Below are 20,644 nucleotides of genomic sequence, written 5' to 3'. Positions count from 1 at the left end.
TGAAATAAATGAGTCACAAAGTTATTTGTATTTTTACTGCTGCTACGTATAAAGTCGAAAAATAATAATTATTCGTTTTAGATTGACGATTTTGACCATTTTTAAGAGCAATATTTTAAGCAAGTGCATCGAATTCAGTATTTCTTACCAAATATACTAAGTGTCATAAAATTTTCATCAAGCAAAATGTACCTTTTTGGATAAATAATTTGTCTATTGAATATTTAATTACACTTGTGGAATAGATAAAATTTGTATTTATTTAATTAATATTTTATTTTATATTATATTTATATAAAAATGAGGCATGGCGAAAAGTGGTAATATTTTGGAATGATTTTACCACCTGTCGCCATCTCTTTTAAAAAGGCGACGCTAACTTCACTTCGTAGATTCGCAGTTGTCAAATCTGGATTGTTTACCTTTTACAATAGTCCTATAATTTGATTTCTCAAATAAAAGTTAAGAAAAATCATTTAAAGTGAGTAATAGTAAGGTAAAAAGTGGCGGCGAAGTGGTTATTTTTGCATTGTTAATAAAAATCAGTTTTTTAAGTAGTTCTGCATTAAATTGTAGGGCTATTGTTTTCACGTATCTAGAGCTAATACATCTAAGTAACTTTATATCAAATTTGAGTAATCTTGTAATAAGGGTTCAGAAGTTATAATAATATGAATCCCTCTTTTTCCTAAATATGGCGATAGGTGGTTACTCCACCCTATTTATATTATTATAAGATTAAAAACTTTCAGAAATTTAGAATTATATTTATAAATTATTATAAATTAAATTGAATTTATTTTCATCTTATTTTTTTCATCCTCTATACGTCCATCGCCGTTTCTGGATTGACTCCAACCTTCAGAATGAAACCAAAACCTAATTTAGGCTAGTCATTATCTATATTTCTTTCTTTTGGTTTCTGTTTTTTTTTTAAAGATTATAAAACCAGGTTCATTAGCGGTTTATAACCAATTCGAATTGGTTCAGGCTTGTCAAGAATTCCGAAACCTTCCAACGATCCCAAAAAATGATACCATTTAATTTAGAAATCCGCTCTTTGGAGCCTTTTTAACCTTTGACCTCGATAAATCGTTATTAGGAATGATTTAACGGTATTTTCGTATATAGACGAAATATCCGCCTATAGGTAACCTCTAAAATATATCCAAAAATCAAAAAAAAATCATATGACGCGTTCTCGAGCTATCCCAAAAAACATGGTTTTTTTTTAAGGTACCAATGTCAACCTATGGAAGTCACCCGAAGGTCCCATGTCTCTGTCTATAACCGTTAAGTGGTCCCTGCAGTATTATTAAATTTTGTCTAGTTGAAAATAAAAAAAAAGTGGCCGATAAAACTCTATATTCAAAACAATATTCAATTAAACAAAATAAAATTGATTGGATGATAGAAAAAGTGTAAATTTGACTGAATATTTTATAAATACTCATCCAGGGAACTGTTTAATTTCAAAAATAATAGATTTCTAGACCCCAATAGGGATAAGCGGTTGAAAATGATGATGATGATGATGATAGATTTTTGGTTAGAATTGTCAGTCATTTGGGAAAAGCATATCATTTCACAAGTGTTATATTTATTAGAATCTGCTGCTGTTTGTTCTGAAACAAAATCAACGAATGTTCTCCATTCTTTCGGGGAATCTTTTTTCTTAAATTACACTGTGCAACGATGATTTTGTCCCTGGGTTCTCATGCTATTTTTTCTATTGCTAGGGTCAAATGATTTACGAAAATACTTATCATTTTGATTTCATTTGGATTTTGCGCCTGGTATTTACTAAAAACGGTTTTTTCCGTTTTTTGATACTTGGGTGCCTATATCTCCAAATCTGCTGAACTGATTTATTTCTCACTATGGAATAATTTGTTCTCCTTTAGATGTCCGATAAATCCTCTGAACAGATGAAGTTCGTACAACCGACACCAGGGGCGCTGTAGTCCCATAAATGTCAGAAAACATGTAAAAATCGAACTTTTTAGCAACTTTGATCAAGAATATCTCGAAAACTAAAACTGTCCTTAACAATCTGATTTATGAGTTTGATAGAGAATTTTATTAGCTACATTTTTGTTCATATACAACTTTTTGCTCAGATTATTTTTTAACCTCGAAATTGAGGTTCAAACGAAAAATGAGCATTCAGCCAACTTAATAAATCCTTCACAATTTCGAGTGTTATTGCTTTCTTTCCTCGCAATTAGGCAGTACAGGCTTTTATTATATTATTTAATACTTAAATATCGATGTTATGGTGATTTTTATATGACATTTTAAGTTTTTAAATATTATTTTATTACTTGGAAACTTGTATAAAACTTTAACATATGTGATATACATAAAGTAACAATTACAAGTTCAAAAACTAGTTTTAGATTTATTTCGACGAAAATCACGTAATTATGACGTTAAAATTGTAGGATTGTAGATAAATGTAGGAAATTTTTTTAAAGAATTATAAAAAGAAATGAATTTAGAAAAAGGATTTTTTGCAAAGTTTTCCAAATGTAACTGGAATGTAAAAGGTAAAATAGATACTTATTGATTCTGAAACGTCAATTTAACAAGAAATATTCTTTGAAATATTTAAAATTTTGCAATATGCAGTTAATATGCCTTTTTTGTAATAGTCTTTTGAGATTGAAATAACACTGAAATCTTACTGAAGATATTGTTTGAGTTATTACCTTGTATTATATCTAAACACATTTTATAATGCAATAAGTATTAATAAAGTCTTACAACTGTAAGAAAAGTGAAAATAATACTCTGGGTTATCTAAACTTGAAAAGAAAAAGTCAAAATTCGCGAAATAGTTAAGTTTTTCTTTAGTTGGCTGAGTGCTCGTTTTTCGTTTAAACCTCAATATCGAGGTTAAAAAACAATCTGAGAGAAAAGTTGTACATGATCGAAAATGTAGCTGATTAAATTGTCTATCAAACCCACAAAACAGATTGTTAGGGACAGTCCTAGTTTTCGAGATATTTTTGATCAAAGTTGCTAAAAAGTTCGATTTTTCCATGTTTTCTGACATATTTGTGACTACAGCGCCCCTGGTGTCAGTTGTACGAACTTCATTTGTTCAGAGGATTTATCGGGCATGTAAAGGACAACAAATTGTTCCAAAGTAAGAAATAAATCAGTTCAGCAGATTTGGAGATATAGGCACCCAAGTATCAAAAAACGGAAAAAACCGTTTTTCGTAAATACCATGCGCAAAATCCAAATGAAATCAAAATGATAAGTATTTTCGTAAATCATTTGACCCTAGCAATAGAAAAAATAGCATAAGAACCCAGGGACAAAAAAAAAGTTTGAAATTGTTGCACAGTGTTATTGATAACTTGACCCATCGTCCGTCGGAAGGATCTCTTAAAACTTCAGTTTGACCCTAAAGTCGTACGAGAAGTGACATTTCCTTTTCGTTCTATTCTTTAGCCAATTTCTTTTATTTTTAACGCGATGACTTATCCATAAGTTACTTGAGATTATTTACAATCTCAGTTTTCTATCTTGTGGCAATGGTCGATTCTTTAAATAATTTATTTTTCTTATTCTCTGGCAGATTCATGATAAATTTAAATTCCGTCAAACAACGTTCGATGTTACAAGAGTCGGCGAGGGAAACTTTTTTTTTTGTTATTTCGTGAAAATCACTTTCTTATGGAGTAATATCGCCTCTGAATTTCTTATTTATGCATAATAAAGTGACTTGGCAGCATTAAATAACACTCTTCGCGCGTATTTGACCAAGAAGTCAAAACACTTCTTCACATCTCGAGGCTATTTCTATACCCCCTTCCCATATTTACATTTCCCAAGCTTTTTATACTCAGTCAAGGAGTATATAAGAGGGGCGAAAATTTATTTCCTTGGCAAAGAAAATACCATGAAGGAGGAAAAACCATTGGTCTTTTTGTCCCTGTGAAAATGTTCAGAGGAAGATAAAATGCGTGTGTGGAGCATCATGTAAAGAGATACCATCGTGCTATATATACTATAATTTTCTTGCTGCAGTGTTTTCCTCTTTCGAAATCTCACTCTCGTTTTCCTAGTCTTTTTTTTCACCATCCCAGCCTCTAACTTCCTGGGCAAACCGGCATCGATACACGAGCTTTTCTCGCCCATGTGTTTTTCCCCATCCGTTTGAATAAAAACGCTCCCCAGAGGGAGTGTTTTATCTTGATGAACAAAACAAAGTGATAATGGCCTGGCTGAATGGTAAATTAGGGAAAGTTTGGGATTTACTGCTCTCGGCAATATCAAATTGAGCCTCTGTCCAGCTGTGACGAGGATCTCACATTGCTTGGAAAAGCGTGTGCACCCAGCTGAGATTGTGGTGCAAAAGACGATTCTCCCAACAAACATTTCAAAAGGATGCCCACAAAAAAAGAGTTGTGAAAAAGAAGGTGAAAAGCGGGTTAAATTGAGATTGATGATAAAATTGGTGGCTCTTATCGCTAAAGAGATATTCTCATGTGAATGTGGAAATTCATGTGTTTTTCCTCGATAATCTCTCTCATTCACAAACCCTTTTGTATACAAGCATTACTGCCGGGGGATGTGTGGACGAAGCTCTTGGGTTTTGTTGTAAATTGTATTTAATGCTACCACAAGCGATAAATTTATAACTTCCACTGCTTCCACTTATTGGATGAATTAATATGTGGTTGTGAATTGATAAAGGTATATAGTTGTCTATTCATTTGATAGAGAGTTTAATTTTGTAATGAATTTGTATAAGAAAATATTAATCGTATTTCTAATGCAAGGACTTGACCTTCCTGTAAGGGCCTTGACAGACCTGAGAATTAGCCGAGAGACGCCTTAGCATAATTGTATTAGAAATAATGGTTAAACTACATTTCCATCATTTTCCACTAAGTCGTCTCTCGGCTGAAGTCATAAGTGTGTCTAGGGGGTCTAGGGTATAAGTGAGAATTTTCGACCTACATTAATTTTAATATCTTTTAGGATGGTGTTATCAGTTTCTAAACTTTTGAAAGTTTTGAAATAAAAATGAAAATTTGCTTGACTATCTAGCCAAGAAATACTGAAGCAAAAGTGATTTATTTATCATTTTAATTATTCATAAGACCTCGAGGGGCAATCATCTTAAGCATAAAGTAATAAAGAGACGTAAGAAAGAAAGCGCAATGAAATGTATTTCTGGATAAACGGACCCTAGGGCGTTTTCTTTATAATGTGATTAAAAATGCACCAGTAAATCTTGAAGAATCTCCCTTAGTGGTTCGTTTCTGAGATAAATTTCTCTACCGTGTGTTAAAGTTTCGCTAAGTGTGTCCTGACTGAAATAGAAATTATGGAGGTTTTTTTTTATTTTTGTTTGAAAAGTTTCGAACTTAAGTGAGACTGCGATTCTCCTTTGATATGTTTGATTTGAATTATTACGACGAACTTGCAAAAAAAAAAATTTCTAAAAAAAAGCAAACTTATATAAAATAGCTTCGAACCAGAAAATCGAAGCTGTTTTTATTTTTACATTTCTATTTGAAGCATTCAAAATTGATAGTATGAATGACTTTCTATTTTAGTTCGAAAACTTTTGAACTTAAGTAACACGGCGATTAAATTCTTTCTTAATTTACGAACAATTTACAAGAAAAGAAATATTTGATGAAAAAAATTATTTAAAGCTCAAAATAATATTCAAACATGAATAATTAGAACTTTAGAAGGTTGAAGTTTCATGTGCCAAAAGACAGGTAAAAGTGCCCCGGCTTATAGCTCAGTGGAGAACTTTTTTTTATAATAGAGAGTTCGAATTAAAATCCCCCCGTTTAGTGGTGCTCATAGGTGACTTTCGAAATAAACTTTCTAAACTGTCTTTTCGAAATAAATATATGTCACTGAGCTTTCTCGCAATGTTATTTTGCCTATACTCAGGCTCACAAAATATATTACTGAGCTTTTTCTAAGTGACAATTGCCTACCTTGTGGCACACAAAATAACTTTCTTCGAAAGCTCAAACAGCAATGTTAGATTTTTTCGAACAACTAAGCTTTCAGGGAATCAGCAGTTTCTTGTTTTTTACAATTCGAAATAAAGTAGAATGTCCGCTAGACTTTCTACGTTTTTCCGCCTATTGTAGATGGAGACTACCGTGAAATTTCATGAAATCTACCATCTATAGTCATGAAACCCAAGAGGATATTTTCCATGACTTACGGGTGCATAGCACAGTGGGGTGCATTTTTAAAATACTCTAATTTAGTAGCAGGCTAAATGATATTTTCCAATATAAAAGAAGGGATTTAAGTTAAACTCTCGCTAAGAACTTGTAAATTTCCTCTAATGACTGTTATAATTCCTTAATGTGTGTCTCGACTAAAACAGAAAGCCAGGTAAACTTTCTATTTTATTTAGAAATGCTTATAAGTTATGCAGAAAATATGAATAATAACAGAGACATTCTGTGTGCTCACAGGTAAACTTTTATTCTCCAAAAGTGTTATGGTTTTTGGTAAATAGTTTTACTTTTTCATGAAATGTCATAAATGTTTGAAAAAGTCAAACAGAATTTCGAACTTGGGAATTAAATTTCCTGCAGAGAAGCCGTTTGAAAAAGTACTCATGGAGTTAATACCGGACAGGAATATTTAGTCTCGTTTTTTTTTTATTATTTTCTAGAAAATGATCAATATGTTTATCTTTAGATACCTCGAAATTATAACAGCAAAATGCCTGAGCTACCTAGCGGAATTATCATAAAAAACAGAAATGGATTTTTTTTGGTTTTGAAATCGATTTTCGAATTTTTGAAAATGTGACTGGGAGTAATGATGTTTTATTAAAGTATATGAAAGACTTTCTTGCAAGTACTCTGTAAGTATAATCGGAATTCAAATTAAAATTCTTAAATACCTTTAATTTATTTCACGAATTCCTTTCTACTTTTGGATAGCTTATTGCAAAAGTATACAACAAACATTTTTCGAACATGTAACCGTTGAAGTGATTTTATGTGTTGGAAAAAGGCGAATTAAAGGGATGTAGAACCCAATGAGAGAACTTTATTTCGAATTAAAATACTTTCGTTTAGAAAGGACTTACAGTTTATATAAATTTCACAAAAACAATTTTTAGGGTTTATTTGTAGCTTTTTATTTTTTTTTACAACAGCAGTAGAGGGATTGATAAGTGATTTTGTTTTTAGAGTCTTTTATCTCATCTACTTTTCCTTAAAAGAAATTTTCCAAGGTTAATTTCCAAATTAAACGAATGCTCATTTTCTCAATTTCTATGCAAATCAACAATATTCTTCCTTCTTTCCCTTATTCAACATGAATTTATATGAAGAATTTTCACTTCAATCTACTTCCAATTAGAAAGTTTTATGTTTCTGAGGAAATCCGCCAAGTTCTATTTCCACAAATTGTTTCTCGACTTGCAGAAAAGACTTTCATGTGAAGAGTGTCATGATAATTTTCACAGGAAGATTTCCATACTTCCTGCTAAGTTTTCTCACATTTTCAAACAGAGTCTCTTCCATGAAATCTTGGCCAATTAGTGAATGACTTTTACTTTTTCTTGCCTTTACAACATCACTTAATTGAGGCAGTAGATTAATTTATAGAAATAGCCTTATATCATGGCTCTTTTTTCTGTTTATGCTTTGACATTCAATCAGGTCGATTTCAATTGCGTCTCAAATCACCTGCGCTAGACAGGTTTCTCTCATAACACCTGATTCATTTGGGCTTGAGGTTTGGCGGGAAAATGCCGGTGAATTTTGCCATGAGGCTGCGAAAATCTCATACTAAGCGCAATTTCTTCCACAATTTTAGAGCACCCTCCCACCTAACATTTGGGTTCGGTTTGATGAGAAGCCATAAATAATATTTTCTTTGTGCGCGTTCGTATACCACATGATTTATGACAACTTTTGTCAGCTTCTCAAATTTTCTATGGAGTGTAACCAACAAATTTTCTTGATTGGAAGTTCCATTTGTGAGAAATATAAACTTATATCCTGTGTTTCTAAGCGGCATATGAATAAAATACTCAGCAATTTGATGGTAGATATTCTTGAGAGACGCTAACTCTAAGTGCTCTCCATGAATCTTGTAAGAGTTTTTCCTCAAGAATGAAAAAAAAGTTATAATTAAATTTCATCCTGCTCCCACATTTGGGGCCCAATTTTATTTATTTTTCGTAGGGAAAATGAAATGAGGACACGGATGACGTATATACCAATAAATAATGTAGCAAAAGGAAAAATTGAAACAGTGTCATTCCGATCAATACACTTCATATCTGAAGTCTAAAGCTTGGTGGATACATAAATTTCTCACGGGGTTTGCGTGCTTAGAATTACTATGAGTGTGGTATAATTCTGAGGCATCCCGCATGGAAGTGACGGTATACACAGAATAATAGATAGAGCAGAAGAACTGAAATTACACCCAATAATCCAGACAAAGACAATAAGAAGATTGCAAAAGTTGTTGTCACACTTTTTTTCTTCTGCTTCAGACACTCTCATCCCCTCAAAACCCCATTTCGGTTGGGATTTTACTTAGTATTCCACTTGCAGATGGTCAAACACGAACCATTTAGTAGCAACTATCATGTGTGATTTGATGCTGTAAGTGCAGATGGGAAACCACAGAGGTGGTTTGGGATAATTAGTGGAAACTCACCTATCATCAGAAGAGCGGCCGTCAAGTGGGATGACGGTGGTCCAGCTAATCCAGTGGCACCCAGGGCTGCTCCACCAATCGCACAAGCCACTCCACCCAGTGCCACGACTGCTATCAGGGCTCGCAAGGGGGGTCCGGCAAACCACTGACCACAACATCCCTTGCCCGAACGTTCTGACGGCGACCTGCAAGATAAACAAAGGACCATCACTTTCTGCCGCAACTCTTCACCACATTTTCACAGCTCTACTCTGGTACTTTGCAAGTTTTGACCAAGGATAAAGGACTTAGCAATTAAATACTGTTTTGGGTTTGGTTTAATTCACAAACTACAAGTCTGAATATTTTGGGACAAGGATCCTTCAATTGGCCAAAATATCGGTCACTATTATTACAGTAAACTTTCAAAAATACTATCCATGTTTTATTTGTAAAGAGATATTATTTAATGTTTTACCCTAGTTGTGATTTTGGCATATGTTCATTTAAAGCGGGATTGTAGGGGAGAAGCCAGAGGTACAGCTGTTCCATTCACTATAACTCCTTTATACAATTTAACTTTTAAAAGAGAATATGAACCTGAATGCAAAAGTCGATAATTTGTTATAATCTATTGATGGCATTGTATTCCAGCTTAGTAGGGCAAGGCTTGCGGGACTCGCACACACACTACTGTCTTAGAACACTTCATATTTTTCCAAATTCCTTTAATGAATCTGATCTTTTGGCAATACATTTTAATAGCCAGTCTCAAGTCACACATTTCCTCAAGAAATAAGTCAGATTCATTAAAGGAATATGAGAAAAATATGAAGTGTTCGAAGCCAGAGCATATTCGAAGCCTGAAACTCTGCCCTATGTTCTGTTTGTTACCTTTTGAAATTGATATTATTTTTTAGATTGCCCTACAAAGCTTGATTTTGCTCTACAGTAGAACCCCGCTATAGGCCATCGCTCTATATTCCACAATTTATCGACCGTTGATTTAAAAACACTGATTTTAAGTTAGGTTATGTTTTTAGTACGCGACATGCATTATCATAATTATTTTAGTATTTTTGGCAAACTTAGTTGAGTAGTTGTGATAATTGTGATCCATAATGAAGAGAGTGAGGTCAAGTACCACAATCCCAAAAGAAAGTGAAAGCCGTCGAGCAATTTCAATACTAAAAGTCGTTGATAATTTTGAAAAATGACATGGACTATAGTGCGACCCAAGTGTCAAATCTGGAACCAAATATGGCCAATAGCGAGGCTCTAGGGGGAAGCGGGGCACCTTTGAAATTGGGATTTTTCACCTATTTTTAAATAAAATTGAGCCCTATCGTGATATAATTTAGATGCACAAACAAATTGAGAAGCTAAATTACTTCTTGATATGGCTCAGTTCTACTTGAACATAGGAGAAATATCCCAATTTCAAAGGTGCCCCACTTCCCCCTACTGTATTCTAGTCCCCGGCAAGTGGCCTTCAAAGTTGAAGCCAATTTCTTATTTTCACATTCAAATGCGTATGGGAATTTTTCTGCACTCGTGACCGTTATGCTAAATATTTAAAAAGTGAGAAGTTTTTCCGTATTATAAGATACCTTTCCGTATGGAGGGATAAATATACCAAATTTTTGTTTAAATAATTTTTTTCCTTGGAGCACTGTGAGCTGAGTCCGAGATCAATTTAGGAATTGGCTTTAAATAGCTCCATATAAAAAGGCCAACTTGCCAGGCGCTTGACTGTCTTCTTCCTTATAACATAACCGTTTATTTTTCGTTCTTGGCTCAGGGTCTTGAAAGTTTGCGCATTTTTAATTTTCTCATAATTCAAAAACAAATTTCCACTTTTCCAAAGAAAGATACTTAAGGACCTGTGCAAAATTTCGGACAATTTACAATATACGGCTTTTGTTTCTAAAAATTTTGTACAGTTCTTAATTTCGAAGGGTTACACTGTGCCAGAGTGCCATAGAAATAAATGAGTGTTGCCTCTACGAGCTAGATGCAGTAGAAAATTTCTTGGAGGAGTTCTGGAAGCGCAAGGGGTTTTGAAAATCGTAGTATCCGATATAACATACAAAGCAATATCTATATACAATACTTATCAATATTAAATGTACTTAAGACATATTATAGAGAAAAATGGTAAACTTTATTATTTATAAATATTCTATTACATACTTAGGACTAATGGGCTTATTTGCAAGATGTCCGGAATTGGGAACATTTTGGAATTAAATAGATTTTAAATTATTTTATATTCATTTACGGACATTAAAAAAATGGAAAATTTTGCTAAATTTTTGCAGAATTAGCAAAATACTTTTAATATTATAACTGTGCGGAAAAAATACTCAGGGAAATTACCTTTGAAGTTTAAATTGATGGAGCCTCTTGTGAAATTGCAAGCTTAGAATGATAAATTGTGAAGTTCTAAAACCTTTTGAAAACGTTAAATTTGACTAGATCAATCCATAAATGGAAATTCTATTCAAAATTTATTGAAAAAAAAGTCCAAAATAAGCTTCATCGTTTCAGGTTTGGTTGATGTTGGTATTTGTGAGACTTAAAGCTCGTTTTGATCGTCCCTTCAAGCATACTGTATCAAATGAAGAGATGACGACTGTGTACTTTATCATTTCATTAAATATTCAACAAAGGTGGGTGATTATTTGATATTTGGCTAATTTTGGGCAGGGAAAACTTGGTCGTTTGCTGAAGAGATGAGAGATATCTCGGGATGCAGTCTCGGTCATGGAAATTGATGTGGAATGTTGTGTGTTCACTTAAGACAAGTTAATTCCCAATTCCTCCGAGGGTCGCAACTGAGACATTTTGGAAGCTGCTGATGCTGCATTCAGCAAGAGTTTCTGACACTAATTTCATTGTATTCCCCTAACTATGTAGAAGAAGATCTTCCTGTTGGCACTCCATGAGCTTTTCTCAAGACTTTGCATCCTTTTGTTGCGACAACGCGGGTGGAAAAATACCCATTCTTCCTGTCTACATTTAAGTCTTGCTCGACATTGACTTTAGAGGAAAGAATAGTGTTTCACAACTGTCTTCCACTTCATCTTCATGACATGGTAATTTATGCAAAGTTATGAAATTTCTTGACACGATAGATTCTCCAAGCATCACTTGCATCAATTACACATAATTTTGTGTCTGTTGAGCGAGGAGTTACCAGCAAGAAATTGGTATTATCTTAGCAAGGGCTTCCACGGGTGCATTCTTATCTTCAATGCAAATGCATGGTATGAAAGGAACCGGGGAACAAAATTTGATGGCATTGAAATTTAAGCAAGAGGTAACTCTCATAAGAAATCTTAGTGACTCGAGTGCCCGGGTACCCTGTATAAATGTATGGGGTTCCCGTATTCCCCGCATTCCTTCAGTTCCCCAAACCCCAAAAGTTCTCAGATATTCCATTGATTCTCTGAAGAATGTGTGGGTTCCCCGAGCTCCCTGTCGTTTCCCTGGGTTCCCTGACCAAATTGGTTAGAGTTCCCCGAAATGAGTTACTCATTAAATTTCAAAGAGAAACTCTAACCGATACTGATTTTCTTGTGAAAAATTGAGACGTATTCCCCCTTAATTCTCAGATAAATCTTAAAGTATTAAATCTTTAAAACGCCTTTTAATCATAAAAGTCTTTAATTTTAAAGTATCAAGTTTCTCTAATTCTAATCCTGTGAAGTCAGTCGTATCAAACGTTCCAATACCGAGACTGAAATAGAAATGCTCAACTTCTTCAAGTTTTCTTTAATTTTAAAGCGTCTAAATTTCATTCAAAAATTAGAGAAAAATCCCAATTTCAAAGCTGCCCAAATTCAAAGGTGCCCCACTTTTCCCTATCGCGAGAACCTTTTAACCCTTTTAATACTGAAAATTATTACGTAAGCTCATAATGTGTGAAAATTCACTGTGCTTAAACTCAAATTAGGAAATCTTGAATTTTGACGGTAAATATTTAATTTCTTAAAACTTAAGGCTTTCTTTTTCTCAGAATTGACGAGATTCCAATGAACAGCTCTGCAAAGATTTAAGGATTTGGTGAGATTCATCAAAATTTTACACATAGGGTAAAGTGATATAAGTTGGACATAGTGTTAGAAGTTGGACAGTTCGCCGGTACAAGTTGGACATGTTTTTTTTCTTTATAAATACAGTACAAAATATTTTTTTAAGCACAGGGAATCAAATTATAAAACTAAAGCATTAAAAATATACGAATAAAAATTAAGTACTAAATTTATCAAGATAAAAAGCTCTGTGCAATTTGTACCATTGTTCAACTGGTACCGCTTTACCCTAGTTTTCTCACTAAAATTAAAAGACAATTCAAGCGAAATGCTTATGGTAACTGTATCCAATTTCGGCTAGTTACATGCAAGCACCAAAGCCTTAAGTTTGAAATGTAATATTTTTATTAAACCTTTTTGTTATTTCTTTTAAAGGATTGTAGTCTGGAACCTTAAAGTTTATTATCGCTTTTATTTTCTTTAAAATCATTCTTAAAACATATTTAAATAAATAAATATTTAGGCATAGCTTTGGTGGCATATTTCGGTCATCTTCATTCTCATAGTTCCTTGCCCATCCGGAATTTTTTCAAGATATTTTACACATCATCTCGTTCGTCGAAGCGACATTTTTCTTATTTTTTGCGTTGTATAATCTCTAGTTTATCCATGGAAATTTGAAGGGACAAAACAAGTGGTCGAAATTTAAAGATGGACGGAATTGGGTACACAAACCCTATAGAAAATTGACTGATATAATTTGAGGGACAACCAAGTTACTTTAAAATTGACTATCGCTTGATATTGACTTAACTATCAATAACCAATGTGAAATTGAGATATTTTCGTCTGAGAATTTCTACAACAAAAGTTCAAGTAGAAATTCTCATGTTTTATGAGTTATTAATTGAGTTTTCAATCCTGCAATTCACAAGTTTTTCTCTGAGATAATTGCACTAATTGGTGTCTGACTTCGGAGTAGATAAACTTATGAAATAATGATAGTTTTTCCTTCCTAAAACTCCAACATAAGACTTGAAAGTGTCAACGGAATTAACTAATGTGATATTTTCTTTAACCTAAAACCGCCACTTTTAATATGATTTTTTTTTAAGTTTATTTTTAAGCGAGAAGTTATTCTTTTCAACCAGAAACTACTTGGGGCAAATTTTATGGTGGAAAAAAGAAACTTTTGCCGCACCGGAACTATTTTTCCCCAGAATACCAGTGTAGAAAAATTCTCTTGGGGCTATTACACAGTTTTATATTGCAGACATTAAGTTAATAAAGTTTTTATGAGAACAAGGAGAGCAAAATATAATTTCTGTGGTTAGTTGGATGATGCCCCTATCCGGAAAATTATCATCCTTTGATGGGGCTGAAAGAGCTGACAAAAACTCGTCGAAATATAGCTCAAACAGCATGATTCTATTTACCAAGCCCAACTAAATGGTTGAGATAATATTTGTCTGACAAATTAATTCAATTTGTTGGACGAATGAGAGCTTCCAAAACTGACTATTTTATCGATTGATTGTGATTATTTGTATTTTATCAATTGATTTCTTGCAATAATAGCACAGATTGTGGTGACAATTCTAATTGATAGTCAACAGAAAATTGAGCAATTAAGCAGAAAATTATGCTACAATGAAGACAATCTATATTCAAATGAAATCGTACTCAATTACAAGGTGTAGGCTTTCGGGATTCGAACTTAATAGTTTTTCCATATTCCTTTAATAAATCTGACGTATAGCAATAAATTTTTAATAATTCATTCAGAAATATTGAGAAATTCAGAAAAAACAGCCATAGTGGCTAGGTTTTTCAAACCTCTCTCTGTGTGCATACCCATCTTCCCATAAAAGTGACCTACGTGTATATGTACGGTCCCGAAATATACAGCTAATAAAGGGATTTTCCATCGCTTTCATCCCTGAAGTTTAAATCGAATTCAATTGAATTCAGATATAATGATAGATATAAGAGAGTAGAAAAAAGTATTTGTTCTGTTACTTTTTGCCCCAGTCTTCTCTATACGCTTTCATTACTTTTATCACACGACAAAGAGATTATGGATATGACAATACTTTTTCGTGTAATTTTCATTTAAAGTTGATAAACAAAACATCTCATCACGAAAGTTTCAAAAACTTTACCTCAAGAATCTTCAGCAGAGATTGTTCTGAGAAATTTCAGGAGATTGCAATCAATGAAGAAAACTTTTTGTTGTGGACTGAAACCACGTTGTCACATTAATTGAAATTCAGTGTCTTAGCAGATGAAGAAATCTCTGACATGTCACAAGAAACGATGCTATCGCCAATGCATAAAGTCACAGAGAAATTTAATTGGACTTACAAATCCACGAAAAAGTGCAAAAAAACTGCTGAAATCTTCAAGAAATTTTCAATTATCTTCTCAATGCTTTTTTGTCATGTCTTTTTTTCTGCTTCGCTCTACTTATTAATAAATAATTGCATTTTATGTCTCCCAAAAATGAAATGCAGCATGGTATTCTCAGCTGATAGGTAAAGTGTGAGAAGACATGGCAAAATATTAAATGTTCTGCCATAATCCCTCTTACTAAGAATTCAATTTAGAATGCAAAGGGCATGAAGGGTGGGATATAGCAATGGTTTGAAAAAGAAATTTGTTACACGGATTTCGCGTGCAGAAGCATCTTTTTTTTCGTGGCGGTGTTAGAAGCATAGCTGGGAAAATTATGGTACAAAATATGCAATTTAATTTCCATAAAGTGCAACCATATAACAAAGAAAATGGTGACAGTGTAAAATAATGTTCAAGAGCACGTAAAAAGTAGGTACAGACAACAGTGAACGTGACTGAGACGTCCTCAAATTGACACAATTATTATAGTTGATTTGACATGGAGAATCAATCTCGCCAAATGCAATTTCCCATCAGCCACAATTTCTTCTTTTTTTTTTCCTTTTTTTGCTTTTTAAACTATGTAACTCACCACCCCGTGGAATCAAATTGAGAATAAATTGTTCGCAGTATTTAGTGTGACAATAGAAAATTGCTCTTTTGGGTTTATTTCTCTGCACTCTTTCCCTTTTAGTGCTGCAATTTCCCATGATTTTGCTCCATACTGCAGTGTTCTAGTGCAAACACGAAGTGGAAGATTCTACCATCATCTGTACAAATAGACAATGATTGTTGAGCAACGGAAAATGGACACAGAAATCTCTATGTTTGGACCAAATTGACACTTCCAATTGATATTTTTTCCCAAGGAAAAAAATCACGACGAAAAATCGAGCAGATGATGAATTTTTCGTGTAGGAAGTGCAAAAAAAAATCCTAACCCATCAACAACTCTGCAGTAACATCACGATCATTTGTCATGATGCTGAAAAAAGTTGTTGTGATGAAATTGACAGTACTTTTGCAATCACTGGAAATATGATGCCGCAGCAGAAAGAAACCTCTAGTCTTATTTGAATAATAATTTTGTGTCGATTGTGAGGAAATTTCTATTGTATTTCCTAATGGAATAAGCAATATATATATATTTTTTTAATTTGGGTCATCTAGTAGGAATCTAGGAGTGATCTGTGAAGATAGTTCTTTAAAGGTCTTTTTTCGAAGTACGGAATCTTGGGGCAAAATATGATTAGATATTGTATTTTTTAAATTTTTTTTCGAGCTTTTTGAAGACCTAGAAGATTTCTAATCATGTTATTTTTGTAGGAAATTTACACATCTAGGGGAAACTGGGGCACCACCAAACACGGGGTAGCACCAAACACTAATTTTTAATTCTAAACTATTTGGACTATACCATTTCTTCAGTGGACTAGCATCCCTATAATGCCTAAAAATTTCCATAAGTCTTGTCCTCTGAAGTCGAATATCTAATTAAAAAATTGCAGTGTTTGGTGCTACCCCGTGTTTGGTGGTGCCCTAGTTTCCCCTAATACCTTTTCCATACCTTTTCCGTCGAAGCATAACATACCTTTTCAGGTAATTTTCTGAACGTTAATTTTACTGAAGTTTTCAAAAATGTAACAAGTAATTGTCAATCATAAAAAACAAATATATTTTTACAAATTTGTCACAATGAATTCGTGCCAATATTTAAAAACGATAATATCGTCTAAGCATATCTATCAAACTAAAATTTAAAAACAGAGATAATTTCTTTTATTATCCACAATCCACACCTTTTGTTTGAAATTCTAAAATTTTCGACGTTAGGAGATTTATAAAAACAATCTAAAAGTAAAAATTTCTAGAATATAATTTTTGAAGAAATTTACAGATCATAAGTTTATACTAATTCCTAAAAGTTTCAAATTAGTGCAAACGATTTTTCTATACCTGATGATTGGTAACCCTTTGAGGACGATTGGGTCACTGGTGACCCAAAAATTAAATTTTTCCTACGGCCATCTAAAGTTATATATCGCTCTAAAAAGGCGGAAAATTATTTTTCCTGACCCCCAATTTTAAACCTTCTCGTCCTTAAAGGGTTAAACCTTAATAAAAAAAGGGTTGGCGTATATTATAAATTTCTTAATTGACACAATTCATGAGGAAAAGAGTATTTACTTTTCAATAGTTTCCCGAATTTCGCAGAGTTTTTCAAACTCATTTAAACCAGCTCATTCAAACAGCTCATTTAAACCGACTTATGAAAGATTCAAAACATCGCCCAAAATAGCTCTGGGGGAATATAATTGAACTTTGAATAAAAATTAGTTATCGGATATAAACTGTTTAATTACCGGTTAATGGTCGATTGGAATCGATTCAAGCTGAACTGGAATTCCAAGACCTTCCCAACGAGCCTAAAAATGATACCATCCGGTTGAGAAATACACTCTCTTGGGCCTGATAAGGATGTCAATTCTAAGGTAGTTCTAGTTTATTATTACCTACGTCTGTTAGGTTTAGTCTCACCACTACATGCTTAGAAGATATTACAAAATTTCAGCATTTTTAATAATAATAATAATAATAATAATAATAATAATAATAATAATAATAATAATAATTTATTGATTGATGCCCAAGTTACATAATATAACAAACAGGACTATACTATAAAAACAGGACTATACAATAAAACAGGACTATACAATATCAAACCACAGAAATGTACTTGATGTAGGGGAAAGTCTTCTGCCTTTAAATGCAGCAGCCTTCAAATGTTGCGATTTTTTCGTTGTTCTCAAAAGCATAAATTATATTCTATTAACTATTAGGTAGCTATCCATCATCCTCACAAATCATCAAAAAATGGAGAGCCTAGCTCCTATTTCCTAGATGCTAGATCAAAAAAAATGAAAATGAGCTCTAAACTGTAATTTTGATGTTCCACAAATCTTGTGATTTTTCATAGTAAAAATAATTTTACAAATAAATCTTTCATTGTGACACATAGAAGGTTAATCAGGCTTAATATTTCTGTTAATACATTTTGGTTCAGATGACACAATTTTTGTGGGTGGCAAAAATTTGCAAATATCACCCTGCAGCAGCCTTTAAATGCTAATGTCGTGTGCCTTTAAATCCTATCTTTCCATACATCAAAACATGTGAAATCGAACTCCTACTTTTCTCTGACGAACGTCATACAAATACTTATAACCTGCTATCTTGCTCCGGCCGGGATGTTTTAAGTTGACAATTGTCATCTTCAATGGCTTTTTCTTCCAAATTTTCATGTGCAAAACAGTGCTTCAGAAAAATGTGAAGAAAAGTTATTGTTTAATGTCTTTTGACTGCAGTGATGATTTTAGTGAGTGCGTTAGGCTTCAATCTAATCATTTATAGCCCATTTAGTTTTATTGATTCAATATTCTCAGTGAAAAAAAAATATTTAAAGGCAGCTGCCTCGCGTTTGAAGGCAGACTATGCCAGCTGCCTTCATACAAATCGACATCACTTTTTTAATTTCCTCAGAAGGAAAAACTGAGGACTTGCGAGTGCTAAATGAGGTAATCATATACGCCGAATGAACAAGAGAATTTTTTGGTGTAGTAGAAAATAAAATCCATTTTGTGGATTCTTCAGAAAAAAATCTTAAATTTGGAACTCCATTTTTCGTTTGAAGGCAGACGACTTTCCCCTAATGAAATTTATGAACTATTGCTGTTTCTAGAGCTACAGTCGCTAGTCATGACTATTAGTACTTTAAAATTGCACCCTAGAAATCATTTTAAAACCGTTCCGGAGATAGGGGAAGGTGGGGTAGTTTCACCCCTAAATTGCAAAATGGATTTTAAGACCATTTTGTAAAAATATGATAAACAGAATTAAAACTTTATATATTCTGTGAGTTACAGTTGGGTTTCGGGTTAATAAAAACAATAACAATAATCCTTTAACTTCATTGGTCTATTGTGGAGAAGATGATTTCATTTGAATGGCAGGATGCGTGAAAGTCCCCCGTAGTGGGGCAATTTCAAGATAAATAATGAGGCAATTTTTGAGAAAGAAAAAATGTTCTTTCTTTAATATTTTATACGAAAGAAATGTGTTTTGTAGTTCTAAGCTAATTCAGAACATAAATGGATCAATATGTCGCCTTAGAACATGTCGTTTTTAGTATAACAGTTTTATAATAGTATTTTAAAATCTTGAATTGTCATAATACTACAAAAAAAATTATAATATCTTGCTTAAAGCATTCTGAAAAATATTATAATAATTAACTTTAGCGTTTTTAAGCACTTAAAATCATTGAAAGATTGTCTTTTTTATTTTTTTGTTAATGAGTTTTTAGAAAATCTACTTCCCAAAATTTCGAACTTTATCGACAAAAACAGCTACAAAACGTTCTCAGTGATTGCTTTAAGTTAATATTGATTAAAAAAGTAAATTATTGGACACAGGAAACTTCTCCATGTGCTTGCTTGAAACTGCCCCTTACGCACTTTCGGAACTCAAATCAAAATTGTCAGAACTGTCTTAGAATTCATTCAACGCTAAATGCCTTATAATAATCATAAAACCACTAGTAAATTAATACAATTATGTTACTTCGATAGATAAGTGCAATGGTTCAGAAATTGTTGAAAGTAAGACATTATAAAAAGTTGCATTTTATTGCAGTTTTATAAAATCAATTACAGAACTCAAACTAGAAGCGTTACGAAATTAATTATTTTTATGAACATGGGTCTCAGTTATAGCTTCAGTAACATAAAGGTTTTATTTCAATCCTTTCAAAGAGATAAGAAGAATATGCAAAAATTGAAACTGCCCTGTCGTTAAACTGCCCCACCCTCCCCTACCAGTATTTTGTCAGCGGCGCGCTCGGCGGCGCGCCTTAAAATTTCTCGCCGGCGGCGGCTAAGAAAAAAGCTTGGCGGCGCGCTAAAAACGGCTAAAAGTCGGCGCGCGCCGGGCTCTGTACCAGTCTGTTTCACAACTTCCTAATTTTGCTTTTGGACATTTTATTATTTTTAATTATATAGAAGTATATGCTTCTATTTTTAGTTATCTACTTATTAAATTTACCGAACTACTATCTATAATAATTACAACATTTACCAATGTGGCTTTGGAATAATTTTTGTATAGTCCTTTCGTTTTCGTCCTTTAGAATCGCTCCTAAAATAATACTTAGTTTTTTTTCATATGGAAAGTGTTTTGTTTTCATGAATGTTTTTCTACACCAAGTCACGCAAGATAATAATTTCTCGTCCGAGATTATTGTTCGTGCATACAAAACCAAATAAAATGACCTGCAAGAAAAAATAACCATGTTAGCTCAATTATTTAATTTTTTAAATTATGTATTCTGCCTCTGGAGTATACACCGAGAAAAATTTGGATGGTATTTTCTACAAATCGTGTCTGTAAATTCTACTGCCTCAAAAGATAGTAGAAAATACCATCCTCCATAGAAACTTTCCTTTAGAATCTACCATCTTGACATTTTAAAATTTACTATCCTATGG

General features: G+C 33.0%; 1 protein-coding gene across 1 annotated transcript in view; it reads right to left on the bottom strand.

The window, feature by feature from the left end:
- LOC129803871 (uncharacterized) overlaps window positions 1–20,644 on the bottom strand; it is a 208,904-nt gene that overhangs the window by 27,659 nt on the left and 160,601 nt on the right. The window contains exon 4 of the mRNA XM_055850695.1: window positions 8,689–8,873. Coding sequence (XP_055706670.1) covers window positions 8,689–8,873 — 185 coding nt within the window. The remainder of the gene's footprint in view (window positions 1–8,688; window positions 8,874–20,644) is intronic.

The sequence above is a fragment of the Phlebotomus papatasi genome, chromosome 2 (genome assembly GCF_024763615.1).
Source record: "Phlebotomus papatasi isolate M1 chromosome 2, Ppap_2.1, whole genome shotgun sequence".
Classification (NCBI taxonomy): domain Eukaryota; kingdom Metazoa; phylum Arthropoda; class Insecta; order Diptera; family Psychodidae; genus Phlebotomus; species Phlebotomus papatasi.
This window is presented reverse-complemented; position numbering and strand designations above follow the sequence as displayed.